The following is a 14,051-nucleotide window of genomic DNA, read 5'->3' on the forward strand; positions in this document are numbered from 1 at the left end:
AGCTTGGGGGCCGAGGTAGAAAAGGCCCTCTGCGTGGTGGTGACATATCTAGCCTCTGGAACCCTTAACAATTGCTTCCCGGCAGACCTGAGTGTGCGGGGCGGATTGTATGGAGAGAGGCGGTCCTCCAAGTACCCTGGGCCCAAGCCATTTAGGGCTTTATAGGTAATAACCAACACCTTGTATTGCATCCGGAAGCGAATAGGCAACCAATGAAGGTCTTTAAGGACCGGTGTTATATGACTGGTCCTGGAAGTACCAGTGACCAGTCTTGCCGCCATATTCTGCACCAATTGCAGCTTCCGGGTATGGTACAAAGGTTGCCCCATGTAGAGCGCATTGCAGAAATCCAATTGAGAGGTTACCAGAGTATGTACTACCGTTTCAAGGTCCCCCCGGCCCAGGTAGGGGCGCAGCTGGCGTATCAACCGAAGCTGATAACAGGTACTCCTGACTGTCGCATCCACCTGAGATGTAAGGTGGAGTGACGAGTCAAGGAGCACCCCCAGACTGCGCACTGAGTCCTTCACGGGAAGCGTGACCCTGTTCAGGACAGGTGGAGACACAACCATTCCTAGGCCCGGAGAACCTATCACGAGCACTTCCGTTTTCTCTGAATTCAGGCTGAGTCTGTTTTCCCTCATCCAGCCCATTACCGACTCCAGACAGGAGACGAGAGGAGAGATGCCATCCTTGGTCACTGAATCAGTCGGAGACATAGAGAAGACTATCTGGGTGTCATCAGCGTACTGATAACCCCGCGCCCCGTGCCTCCGGATGATCTCTCCCAGCGGTTTCATGTAAATGTTGAAAAGCATGGGGGACAGAATGGCTCCTTGAGGGACACCAGATGTAAGAGCCCTCTTGTCGGAGCGCACATCCCCCAGCTGCACCATCTGGAACCTACCCGAGAGGTAGGATCGGAACCACTGGAGCACAGTGCCCCCGATTCCCAACTCCCCCAGGCGCTCCAGAAGGATACCATGGTCAATGGTATCGAAAGCCGCTGAGATGTCCAAGAGCACTAACAGGGACACGCTACCCCTGTCCATGCCCAGACGGAGATCATCGACCAAGGAGACCATGGCGGTCTCAACCCCATAGCCCGCCCGAAAGCTGGTTTGAAATGGGTCTAGATAACCTGTTTCATCCAAGATCGATTGAAGCTGGATTGCAACCGCCCTCTCGATCACCTTCCCCAGAAATGGCAATAGCGATACTGGCCGATAATTATTATGCATCAGGGGATCGAGGGAGGGCTTTTTTAGCAGTGGTTTTACAATAGCCAATTTTAAGCTAGATGGAAATTGCCTATCCCTCAGTGATGTATTAATTATACGGTGTAACATGGAAGTTACCACCGTCCCCCCCAGAGCCTCTAGCCACGAGGGACAGGGATCGAGAGAGCAAGTTGTCTTCTTAACACTTCTAAGGATCTTGTCCACATTCTCGGTGCTGACAGACTCAAAATGATCCAGTACAAGCGAGTCCACGGAAGCTCTGGAAACCTCTACTCTGGTATCTGCACTAATACTAGCATCAAGACCTTCCCTTATCCGAGAGGTTTTATCCGTGAAGAAGTTGTTAAATTGGTCACAGCAGGCTTTAGATGGTTCCAATATAGGGTTCAGGGCAGGGGGGAGCCGGGTGAGCTCCCTCACGACCCTGAACAGCTCTGCTGGACGCGACTCCGCGGACGCGATACGTGCAGCAAAGAACGAATTCTTTGCTGCATCTATCGCCTCTCCATAGTCCTCCAACAGGAGGTCTAGGAGAGCCTTGTCAGGTAAGCGCTGGTGTCTACGCCAGTCGCGCTCTAGACGTCGCAGCACCCGTTTCCTTGCCCGGAGATCTTCCATATACCAGGGCTTTTTTTTGGAAGCAGGCCTGAGAGGACGCTTGGGAGCGATGCTGTGTATAGCCCTGGAGAGATCAGTATCTCAGATGTTAGTCAGGGCATCAACAGAATCGCCGTCATTTCCAACCATATAGCCCTCTAGGGCTTCTTGGAACCTATTGGGTTCCATCAGCCATCAAGGGTGGACCATTCTAATAGGTCCGCCACCCCCGGGAGGGATCTGGGTAGATGCCTTGATGTTTGCCTCCACCAGGAAATGATCCGTCCGTGACAGGGCGGAAATGTTGGTTATTTCCGCCCATGGAATTTCCATGTCCGTACAAAAGACCATATCAAGTGTATTACCCACAGAATGCGTAGGCCCCGTGACCAGTTGTGACAGACCCATGGCTGTCATGGTATCCATGAATTCCCGAGCTGCACCTGATGGAATATAGTTGGTCGCGAAGGTGATGTTGAGGTCCCCCAGGACCAAAAGCCTGGGGGACTCCAGCACCAGCTCCGAGACCAACTGTGTCAGCTCGGTCAGGGAATCTGTTAGCGCACGAGGTGGCCGGTAGACCAACAGAATCCCTAGACTGTCTCTGGCCTTCAGGGTCAAGTAAATGCACTCAATGTAGGAAGTTTGTCTGACATGGTTCCTGGATAGTGACAAGGTCTTCTTATGGATCAAGGCAACACCCCTCCACCCACCCACCTAACCTGGTCTGGTCCTTCACTGAGTACCCGGTAGGTAGGGCCTGAGCCCACACAGCTTCCCCTTCAGGCCCAAGCCAGGTCTCAGTAATGCAAGCCAGGTCACAGTTGTTATCCTCCAGCAGGTCATAGATAATGTGGGTCTTGTTTTTAATGGACCTGGCATTGCACAGGAGCAGAGACAGGGTTTGTGGTACGGTTGGAATGACCCTCAGATCTCTTTGGTTAGAAGAGGGACAGGAAGGAGGGATAGATATTAAGCATCGATCTCGCCTTCCTCTGTAACGCTGGTCCGCTCTCCTACCGCCATACCTCCCCCTGCCCCACACTACTCCTATAGGAGCCCCGCTCGTATCAAGGGAGTTACCCTCTGCCTCCCCAACCGAAACACTCCCCACATCCGTACCCCCCTCCCCCACAGTGCAACAATGATGGCAGAGAGGAGACACCCCAGTCATTCGCTGCCGTGTAGCTAGCACGGGTGCGCCTCTCCTGCCTTCTGCGCAGTCACTTATATGCGCAACTGCGCAGCTGCGATGATGCAGTCCGAAGGCAGCTCCTGGGTCGGTGTGCAACTGCGCACCTCTAACAACCCAGAAGCCGCCTGGCAAGCAAACACAGCCCACAGTCAGCAGTCCTTGGAGGCAAGGGGGCGGGACGGAGGAGGGGGCCAGGCAAGCTGGCTTTTGTACACGCCTCTGCCACCGGCGTGCTCCTCCCTCCGCCTCCCCCCAGGTGTTGCTGCTTCTCCCTTGGTCCGCTGGCTGGAAACGCTGGCGGTGGAGTCCGGAGCAGATGGAGAAAAGCAGTCCGAAGGCGGCTCCTGGGCCGGTGTGCAACTGCGCACCTCTAACAACCCAGAAGCCGCCCGGCAAACAAACACAGCCCACAGTCAGCAGTCCTTGGAGGCAAGGGGGGGGGGGGGACCTTAGTACTTACTAAGTACTTGGATGGGACACCACCAATGAATACCAGGTGCTGTAAGCTATATTTCAGAGGAAGGAAATGGCAAAACTACCTCTGAATATTCTTTGCTTAAGAAAACCCTATGAAATTCATGGGGTCACCAAAAGTCAACAGGAGACTTGAAAGCACATACACACACAACTGATTTCTAGATCAATGTGTCTTTATTTGATATAACTTGAAAGCGTGTTTGTAAACATGTGGTGTAAGTTGTATGGAATGAAGGGATCGCTACAAGCTCAACTAAAGCACTGGATTGCAGATCTTGTGGAACAATGGCTTCCTTACCTATAACCACTCTAAAGGGTAGTACTGGTTGTAACCTTTCTCCTCAGTCAATCTTGCACACCCACATTTGTTGATCTTACTGGGCAAAGTTCCTTGTTGCAAAGACATAGGCCTGAAATAGATGGGCCAATGGGGGCAGCTTTCGGCCACCCTGGGCACATGTCATTTACACGACACATGCCTCCAGAGCACCTGGAAGCCTTCCCAGGGCCACAATGAGGCTGCTTAAGCCGGCCCAAAATTGGCCCAGAAGGAGCTGATCTTTTCTGCTCCTATTTAAGGCTGCGGGATGAGGCGCCCCCGGGGCCGTGGTATGTGTTCGCCACAATCCCAGGGCGATCAGATTCAGAGAGGCTTCTAGGTCTTTATGGGCAGAGGTCTCTCTGCTTAGCAAATAGAAGATGAGCATGGGGAAGTGGGAAGGAAAAATTGACAGATTCTTCAAAGACTCAGAAGGGCAATAGGGGCTTCTATCAACTGGTGTGTAATTTAGTGTGTTGGTACTTGCAATGGGTGGATTGCAAGGCTTTATTTTCTGCTTTCATAGATACCTGGACAAGTCCTTTCTCCTGGAGCTCTATCCTGATAAAGAGGGAAGAAATAACACTTGCTTCTCCCCCTCTACTGATTTCAGGGATGTTGAAATTGGTAAGAAAGCTGCCTTGACAGAAGGAAAGCTACCTTGAGGAGCAACTTCTCAATTTATTTTATTTACTGTGCAAAGAAGAAAAAGCACTCTTCGCTGCTCTGTACAGAAATTGTTTTGCTTTCCAGTTCAAAGATTTATTATCTTAATTATGTATGGTAAACAGTCAACATGCATGGTAGCTGGAAGACAAAAAGAGAAGTGCAGGGCGCAGAGGTTTAAAAAAAACCCTTGCCATCTGCTGGTGTGGATGTATTTATTGCAGTCTATTTTATCTAGATCCCGCTCTTCTCTGGCTTGTATGTGTGCATATGAGAGAGAGAGAGAGAGAGAGAGAGAGAGAGAGAGAGAGAAATAACATGAAGATGAAGTAAAGTCATGTTGCTCACTGTAAATTAATTCTAAATTACAAAAAGTACCAGGTTTCCAGGACAAAGATCCAGTTAACAGGTCTGTGGTGCTGCTTGATTAATGTGCTCTAACACATACAGTAGTGTGTTTAAGTTCATCTTACAAGATTCAGTTTGCATAAATGCTTCTTCTAATATGTAGCAGCTTTGGCTCTGGGCCTTCTTCCTTCCCAAGTAGAGCTGAACACCAGCTGCCATTGGCGTGCTCCTCATACACTTTGTGTTAAAGTGGAAGCTCTGGTTTCAAGGCAAAAATATTAGCAGTGGTGGCATTGGTTATGAAATATTCCCTGGAGACACCAGGAGGGACAAAAACTGGATATCTTGGGGAGCCCAGTAAGCTGTGTATTGCCCTCCATGATAAGCAGGATATTCAGTGGCTTCAGATGTAATCAGTTCAGTTGAACACAAATCTTAGTCACTGTCCTTTTTTAAAACAGAACATTCTACTCTCTGAGGCTTATAACTATCATTGTTCTATTCCATCCATTATTTATTTTATTTCAAAATGTAGACAGTTTTGTTTTCCTTTTGTACAGTGACGAACATTTAGAGTGGAACTAAATCTTACAAAGAACAAACAGGGCTGCTGCTGAAAACAGCAATCCCATTATTTGCATATTATAAGTATTTTAACTTGCCTTTTATCACAGAATATCAGAATAGAGCACTAGATGCGTAAAAACAAAATAACAGGAAAAAATAATAAAATATCATTGGAACAAAAACAAACTGGAAACTTAAAAACAGCAGAGCAAACAATTCGAACCAGTACAAACACCTGAACACAATTGTCTCTGTGCGAATGTGTAACCTGGGCCAAAATGACAGCATTGTTTGAACCAGTCAATGATCTGTGGTAGGGCCATGCCAGAGGAGTGGTATCAGAGGGCATAGAGTCATAGAATCGTAGGGTTGGAAGGGGTCTCATGGACCATCAAGCTCAACTCACTGCTCAGTGCAGAATATCTAGCTAAAGCATTCCCAGCAGGTAGCTGTCCAGCCTCTTCTTGAACACATCCAGAGAAGGGGACACTGCCACCTATCTAGGCAACTGGTACCATTGCCAAACTGTTCTTATGTTAATAAATTCCTTCTAATCTCCCTTTTAATTATATAGCCTTCTTTGGCCAAAAAACTTGGAAAAAATGGCCTTCTAGGAAGCTTTTAAGATATGGGCATATTGGTGTCAAGATAAATGATGCTTCAGGTATTTGGGAACCAAGCTGTTATGATGAATACCATTTCCTAATGTTATAGTCTCCCAATTGAGACAATGGCCTGTTACAGACTGCCAAAATAAAGCTGCTTCGGGTGTCTTTGGAGGTATGCTATTTAGATGATGCATGGGTCCTAAGAGTCCGGAGGTTGCGCCAAAGCCACACTCCATTCCTAAGCACTGGAGTGCAGCTTTGGTGCAGCTTCCGGATTCTTAGGATGCATGCATCATTTAAATAGCATACCTCCAAAGAGACCCAAAGCAGCTTTATTTTGGCAGTCTGTAACAGGCCAATATCAGCAGTTTTAATCCCCTCCTCCAGACACATACTAAATGGATCAACCAATAACAGTGAAAATCATGTTTTATATAAAAAATCGTGGTTAGTCATAAGTGAATGGGGCAGGCACAGCTGCTACTAGAATGTGTGTGTGTGTTCATTAAATGCACAATAGATTTCCTTCTTGTTCTTCTGTATAAGTAGGAAGCCACCCACATAAGGACAGAGATGATGGATACTAAAATACAAAGGATATATCTGAAGCAAAAAGAAATGAGAAGAGGTGGAAGGGAGCATTGTCTTAGACAAGATGTCTAAAAAATGGTACAGATTGGAAATTGAGTCATATCATTTCTGTAATTTGGAACTTTGATGGACAGAAAAGTGAACAGAAAATGCTGCTATTTTCTTTTACAGTGACATAGGGCACACTTGTAGACTGTGAATGGAAAAACAGATTTAAAGAAAATAGCACTGCAAATACAGCATTCATCAACCATTTAAATCTCGTTTTCCATTTTAAAACTATTGATTTATCAGTCAAAAGAGCATGGACTCTCTAAGATTTAGAAAAACTTAAAGGGCAACATTAGAAAAGTTAATAAAATAAAATCTCCTTACATAGGCTGTACTTTAAAAGCATCTTCAATAAAATTAATTCATCACTTGAATTTTATTTCTTGTCTTGAAAAAGACCACTCCATATAATATCCTTAATACAATCTTTAAGAGTCATACCGTTTCAATATAACATAAGGATATTTTAGATAAAGTGTGCAACCTCAATCAAACATAAGGGAAGCCCAAGCAGTTTGTAAATCAGACAAACAGGCCATGACCCCTCAATTTAAGTCACTATGATCGCTTTGTCTTCTTATACAACAATTTTAAGATAGGAGAGGCCCAAGAAGAGGTACCTCCAGTCAGTTCTGCCCCCACAAAAAGCATTACCATAGCCTTAAAACAAGCTGCTATAACCCAAACTACATAAAGGTTGTTGCCCTCTTTATACACAATTCATCTGTTACCAACTTTTCTTCAGTACTGAACTAGTATCTGTCCACATATCTAGTCTCATGTTGACTTTTTTTAAAGTGGCAAAAAGATCACCAGTAACACAGTAGTGAGCTTGCTAAAGAAAGGAAGACAGAATTCTGTCTTATACCAGGAATGCACAAAGTGTAGTCTATGAACCCCATGTAATATATATCCCCCAATCAGATGCAAAAATGTTCTCAATTTTTTTTTTTGGGGGGACAGGTGTTTAAAATTAAATTTTCTTGCTTAGGGAGCAGCAGTTTTGAACAGAAACTTTTTTTTGGGGGGGGGGGGAAGGGAAAGAGTGCCCATAAAAATAAAAAAGGAACACATAAGTGGCTGCCTGGCCACTTATGGTTTAATTTTTTTTAAAAATGTTGTCATTTCTTGGCCTGATGCAGCCTATAGCAGGTGCTGAGAGTGACAATTTGACTCTCAGTCTTGGTACAGGTGCCTATCCTGCCTTATACCAAGTCTGGACATTGATCCCATTTCCTCAGAACTGTCTGCTTTAATTGGCAGTGCCCCTGGGGTTTTCCATTAGGTATCTTTTCCAGACTTACTAAGTGATTTTACTTGAGAGCATGTATGTGCAAAGTATGCATACTACCATTGAACTATGGTTCTTTCACAAGTGTTGCCCATCTCTGGAACCACTTCAGCAAGCAATGCATTTGTAATAAAATGTGCCAGACTTCTATTTGCAATTTCTTTGACTACTCAGTCTGCATGCCACAGACTACATCTTTATGTCTGACATCACTGTTGAGTGGGATCCAACACAGTAGATGCTGGTTAACCATGCAGCCCCCCCCCCTTTCCACAATTAAAATAATTCCAGCTCAAGTTAGTCACTGTGCTCTGGGAAGCACTACCTGTAACTACATTTTCACTTCTTCACAATGATTAAAGGCACATATACTCAAAAGACATAGATTTAGACAATATGACCTCTTCTTTTTAAAATTTGCCTTTGTAATTTAAATAGATGGACAAAAAGTACTGACAATCATTAGATGAAAGAGGACATTTAGGAATGTTTATATACTGAAGAAAGAAACTAAATAAAAGTTAGATACTCTCTTACCATTTTCACCAGAAGGTAATGACACAGTGTGTGTTGGCACAGTTTCGGAATTTACTTTTCCATTTTCAAATGTGTCATTCTCAGTCTGTTGTAACTGCCAGTTGAGGCCAAATAGATGCATTGCTGCTGGTCAAGAAAACATAATATGTAATAATTCAATGCTTATGTTTTGGAGAGAAAACAAACAATTCACACAGAACAGTTAATGAAATTTGCATTTTGTAGAGAATATTTTAATTTGATTTTAAAAGACAAAAATTGGAAATACTGCCCATACTAGTATACATTTTAAAAAAAAAAACATTTCTTGGCTTATGGACTATTATAACTGTAAAGACACAAAGCAGTTTTTAGGAAACATTCACAAGATTAATATGTTAAACACCAATCCTTTCTATTACATAACTGCCACACTGATAAAAGACAAAACCACACTAACAAAAATACCCAACACTCTCTGTAGTTATTTGCTTTATTCTTTTCAGAAGGGGTAGTAACTTCATCTGAAAACAAAAAGATTTCTTAAAGGAAATTTTACCATTTTTCAGGTAATACCAGTATGCACTGGCACAGTATCAGATGTGTTATACGTATTCTAGCAACCAACAAAATGCAACAAATATGGTGAATATTTGTTTCAATATTCCATCTCCTCCAATGTTCATAAAATTGCATTTGAATAAACTCAGTTCTAATAGACAGTGTTCCATAGTCTCTTATAAAGTGGTGCCTATTAAAGCCAACTGTTAGAAAGCTAGAAAATATGGAAGGACAAGTTGCTTACCTGTAACTTGTAGTTTTAGTGGTAATCTGTGCCTTCACACAAATGGGTCTTGTGTCTGCACAGATCTGATTTACAGAATGTTCCAGGGCTGAGTAGCTTTTGGCAGTAACCCTGCCCCTTTGGGCAGCAGCATAAATAGCATAAAGAGCTACTCCCCTCAGTTCCAATGTCTATCGTAAAGTCAGGCAGACCTGCAAGAAAAGAGGGGAGGATGGTGGGTTTGTGTGAGGGCAAGGATGACCACTTGAAGAACTAGTTACAGATAAGTAACCTGTCCTTCTTCATGGTTTCTGTACCTCACACAAATGGATAACTAGTTAGCTTACCAATGGAGGCAGGTCAGGTGAAGTGAGGATCAAAGACAAGACCACACAGACAAATTCTACATCTTCATGTGCCCTGCAGTCATTCCAGTATTGCTGGATGAAAGTGCAGAGCCTAGATATTTGCACTGAACAATTCTGGCAAGGAGATACTCCAGAGTCAGTTGTCAGAAGTAGAAACAGCACAAATCAAATGTGCTGAAATCCAAAGGAAGAGGCTTTCAGAGTTGATATGCCAGGTTGATGAGATTGATCACCCATCTTAACACCAGCAATACTGCCTCCATGACAGTTGAACAATCTAGGAACTTCCAGAAGGAAGTACTGTGACATGTGTAAAGGGCCAATGCCTGTGGGACATCTAGCAAAGCAAGGCCTTCTCCAAGGTGGCATAAAGGATCCCTTTAGATGACAGGCAGCACAATGTTTTGCTTCAGGTAGAATGGGAAGACTATCTTTGGAAGGAATGCAGGATCAAAACGGAAGACAATTTTATCTGTGTGGAAGACAAGCCAATTAAAAAGGAGAGCCCAGATATCTCCCACAGAACTCTTGGTGATGGCCACTAAGAACACAATTTTCAGAATGAGAAGTAGCAGGTCAGTGGTGGTCATGGGTTCGAATGGCTTCTTCGTGAGCTGAGAAAGAACCACAGCAAGAGACTGTGATGGAACTTGGTCTCAGGCAGGCAGGTAAAGATGTGAGAGGTCCCTTGAGAAACATCTTAATAATGGGGCTTTGAAACAGTGACACTGTTGAATGAGATGCAAGCTGGTGTGCCACTAAGGTGGTGAAGTAAACTCATAATGAAGATAGAAATAGGCCATCTTCTTTGAGAGGTAACAAAAAAGCTATAGTAGTCCATTCATTTGTCAGTACTGTAGGGAGATTCAAAGCTTGGGCAAAGGGACAGAACCTGTGTCATTTGACTGGGTGGAGGGTGCAAATGTCCAGGTGTCTGATGTAGCCCTCCACCTGCGAACCAAGGTTGGTGAGTATGGGAGCCAGATTCCATTGGGACAGTTGTAGGAGTGTTGCAAACCAGGGATGCTTCATCCACTGCAGTGCAGTGCCAAGTCCTTTTGAACCTTCACCAATAGAAGTGACCAATAGGAATCATCTCTGCACTGGAACTGAGACAGAGGAGACCTGTCATGAGAATGCGAGTGAATCTCAGGAAAGTACTCAGGTGATACAGATGGGGTAAGATAGTCCTTCTTTCAGGATAAGGAGCATTGATGAGATGGCATGGAGTATATGTGAATTGAGGTGATGCCTGGAATGCCCCACGAGGTGGCATGGACAGTGGATGTGGCAAGAGAACAGGTTTTTTGAGCTAGTAATTGACTATCCTGGAAGACCTGCAGCAAGAGCTAATCCCATGAGATTGCTCTGTTGAGGGGGGTCGGACTGTGTATGTGCCACAAGAGGCATTTCTTGAGCAATCCTCAGTATGGGCCCATTCTTCAAGGACGATTAATGCTGGAGAGCTAGTTGAGTCCAGCTGTTTCCTGATGGCAGAACTAGTTGTGATGGCAACCAAGGGACTGATGCTGTACACCTTGCTTTACTAGGCCCTTTGTACCTTTTGTTAGTATTCAGAGAAGTACAGTCAACCATGCTTCATTTTGCAGTTTGCAGAAAGTCCAAAGGGTTCTCTCTCACACTCTCTTTGGTCAACCGACAAAAATAAGAGAATCAAGGTGAAATCATGCGGAAGAATAATAAAGAAGTGGAAGCTACTCAGTGTCTGAAGTTCTGAAAGTGAATTGTACAACAGACAAGAAGCAACTGAAGGGAATCGCTGGTCATGTTATTTATGCTGGGGTGCAAATGGTTGGGTTACTGCTAAAAGCTACTCTGCTCTGGAATATTTCAAGAGTTGAACCTGTGAAGGTGCAAGACCCATTTGTGTGAGGAACAGAGACCACAAAGAAGAAAACTTTACACCAGTTTCTCAAACATATCAATGACTAGTTGGTGCTTTACTTCCAGCAAACTACCATATCATCAGTAACCAAGTGTCAGCCCTCAAGACAATTTTTTTCAGATCACAGAAAGCAAAATGTGATCTTTACTATTTTTTTCTAGATACAACATCACCCCTTGTTTAAAATAAGTAGTACTGAAACTTTCAGGGTAACAGAGGAGCTGGTAAGAGCCCAAATGCCCCTGAAACATCCCAAAATGTACTTTTTGGGATGGGGGTTTATTCACTTAGAGGAAAAAAAAGCATATTTCCAGTGCCCTGGTTGTTTCAAAGTTCTCCATGCTGTCACAGTACACTTAGCCCAGCACAATACAGTGAGGCAGGGAGTGTGAATACTGCTAGAACTAGAAGCCTTCCCCCAAACTAAAGGGCTGTAGAGGTCCTATAAAAGTTAATGGTTTTTAGTTTCTGTCCATTAAGGCTTATTGGCTTGTACTCCTATGGCTACTTATGCCCATATGATGGCCTGGCAATTTGGCAACAGGCATATTATGCCAAGTATCACTGTGCAATTTAACTCCAACAAAGCACAGTAAAACAGGTAATGATGGTCCAGATGCCACTCTTCCCATATATACTTTTGCACCTTTTCAGGTCTTGGCCTCAAAATGGTTAAAAAGGGTGTTTGCCCCTGGAAAAAGGATGTGGAATTCTATCTGCCACTTTTAATTCCATTCTAATTGAAATTATTCTAGTTGACTGAGACAATGATAACAATGTTTTAGGATGTTGCAACAGACAACACTATTAATGTAAAAAATCTTTTGCATTTTTTATTATTACTTGCATAACCATATAGTTGAAAAAAATTCCATATCATACATACATAGGTATTTGCTTCAGATCATTGATTCTAAGATCTCTTTCCTTTTGCTTATCTTAATATTAATTCTTTTATATTCCCAACATCAATCTCCTGTCTAAACATAATCACTTCTGGAATACTGCCAGAATTGGCTCATATTTTGAATGTACTTTCCATGAAATTCCTTTTCATGACTTTCCTACTGCTCATGTTTTATTGTTGCCTTGGATTACTATGGATATGTAAAATCCCCAAGGCCAAATCTACTGTCAGTTATACTGTCTCGCTATAATGGCTTCAATGCAGCAACTCAAAGAATGATTCCCACTTGTGGGGTTCTAAATATTCATTACTCAAAATGTTTCAACTAGTCTGTTTTATTACTTAGCAAGGGTTTAGTGCCTTTGTTACTGTGAATGTCAGAAACTGGAAAGTATTGATACAGTTTTTAACATTCTTCCGGTAAATGTTGACAGCCAATGAATATTAACAATCACCAGTGGAGAATGATCAACATTTGCTTAAGAAAGCCAACCATCACCAGTATAAGATATTCACAATAACAACTTCATCCTTTCCCATAGTCACAAAGTCCCAAGTATTTTTAAAAGGATTTGCTGATTTAACTTCTTGGTAAAAATTAATTAAGCTGCCTTACTTTATTTATTCACAGCTTGTGACTGAGTCTTTATGCAAAATAGGAAGAGAAAAATAAAATGACAGCAAGCAGACTATCTTGTACTATAAAGGAAATGACTGTGTTTATATAACCACCACAGTTTTAGTCCATTTTATTATACTGCTTTTACTTATGAAAACTCATGCCATAATTATGTTGTTATTAAGCCTCATGTTTATGAAAACACATGCCATAGTAAGCGAGTTAGCCACAGCTTAACAACCAGCCTTCTGGAATTTCAATGTAATATTATAATGTTGAATTACAGTACAAATACAAATACATAAATATATAAATAAAAAGTAAAAAAAGAGCCGAAGATAATGAGATGTTCATTAGGTATAACTAACTGATGCATTTTGCATCTGTTCCATCTTTTACAGACAGAAATCTACACATCAGATATAGAGGCACCATGACTGGCCTTCATATGCCAATGAAAATTCTCCCAACCTGTCTAATATGGCACTGTTATCTTGTAATTTGCTGTCTGAAAACAAAATATATCCTTGTGAGTAGACTGGATCAATCCATTCATTTGTAGTTTTTGCAATGAAAGATTTAATCTTGATTATAAATTCCCATTTCTATAGAAATGTGTTCATAACACAGTCTATTAAAAGACACGTCATAACAGGAAATTGCTTAGTGAGAAACGGTGGAAGAAGATATGTCAAGATGATCTCACAGATGAATGCTCCAATTTTTTTGATTTTACAAGAAAAAGCTACTGAACATCCTAATACATACCCTACACTGTTAATGGCTCAGATTCGCACAAATAGCTAATCAAACAGTTTTTTTCTGTTTGCTTTTAGGCCACCCAAATATATACATAGCATGTATTATTCTAAGGTGACTAACTCCCTTATCTGTTGGAGTTCCCCAGGGCTCTGTTCTGGGTCCCCTTCTGTTTTCTCTCTACACACTGTCCTTAGGAAAACTCATCAGCTCTTTTGGATTTTCCTACCATCTGTATGCT

At 42.9% G+C, this 14,051-nt stretch overlaps 1 protein-coding gene across 8 annotated transcripts in view; it reads right to left on the minus strand.

The window, feature by feature from the left end:
- Window positions 1-14,051, minus strand: part of TENM3 (teneurin transmembrane protein 3) — a 495,594-nt gene that overhangs the window by 135,692 nt on the left and 345,851 nt on the right. For 6 of the 8 annotated variants that reach the window (XM_089525433.1, XM_089525431.1, XM_089525427.1 and 3 more), the window contains one exon: window positions 8,489-8,614. In XM_089525433.1, the coding sequence (XP_089381559.1) occupies window positions 8,489-8,614 (126 nt within the window). The remainder of the gene's footprint in view (window positions 1-8,488; window positions 8,615-14,051) is intronic. The other 2 variants (XM_089525429.1, XM_089525426.1) reach the window with 1 other exon arrangement.

The sequence above is a fragment of the Sceloporus occidentalis genome, unplaced genomic scaffold, assembly GCF_023333645.1.
Source record: "Sceloporus occidentalis isolate IW3139 unplaced genomic scaffold, rSceOcc1.0.p SCAF_5, whole genome shotgun sequence".
NCBI lineage: Eukaryota > Metazoa > Chordata > Lepidosauria > Squamata > Phrynosomatidae > Sceloporus > Sceloporus occidentalis.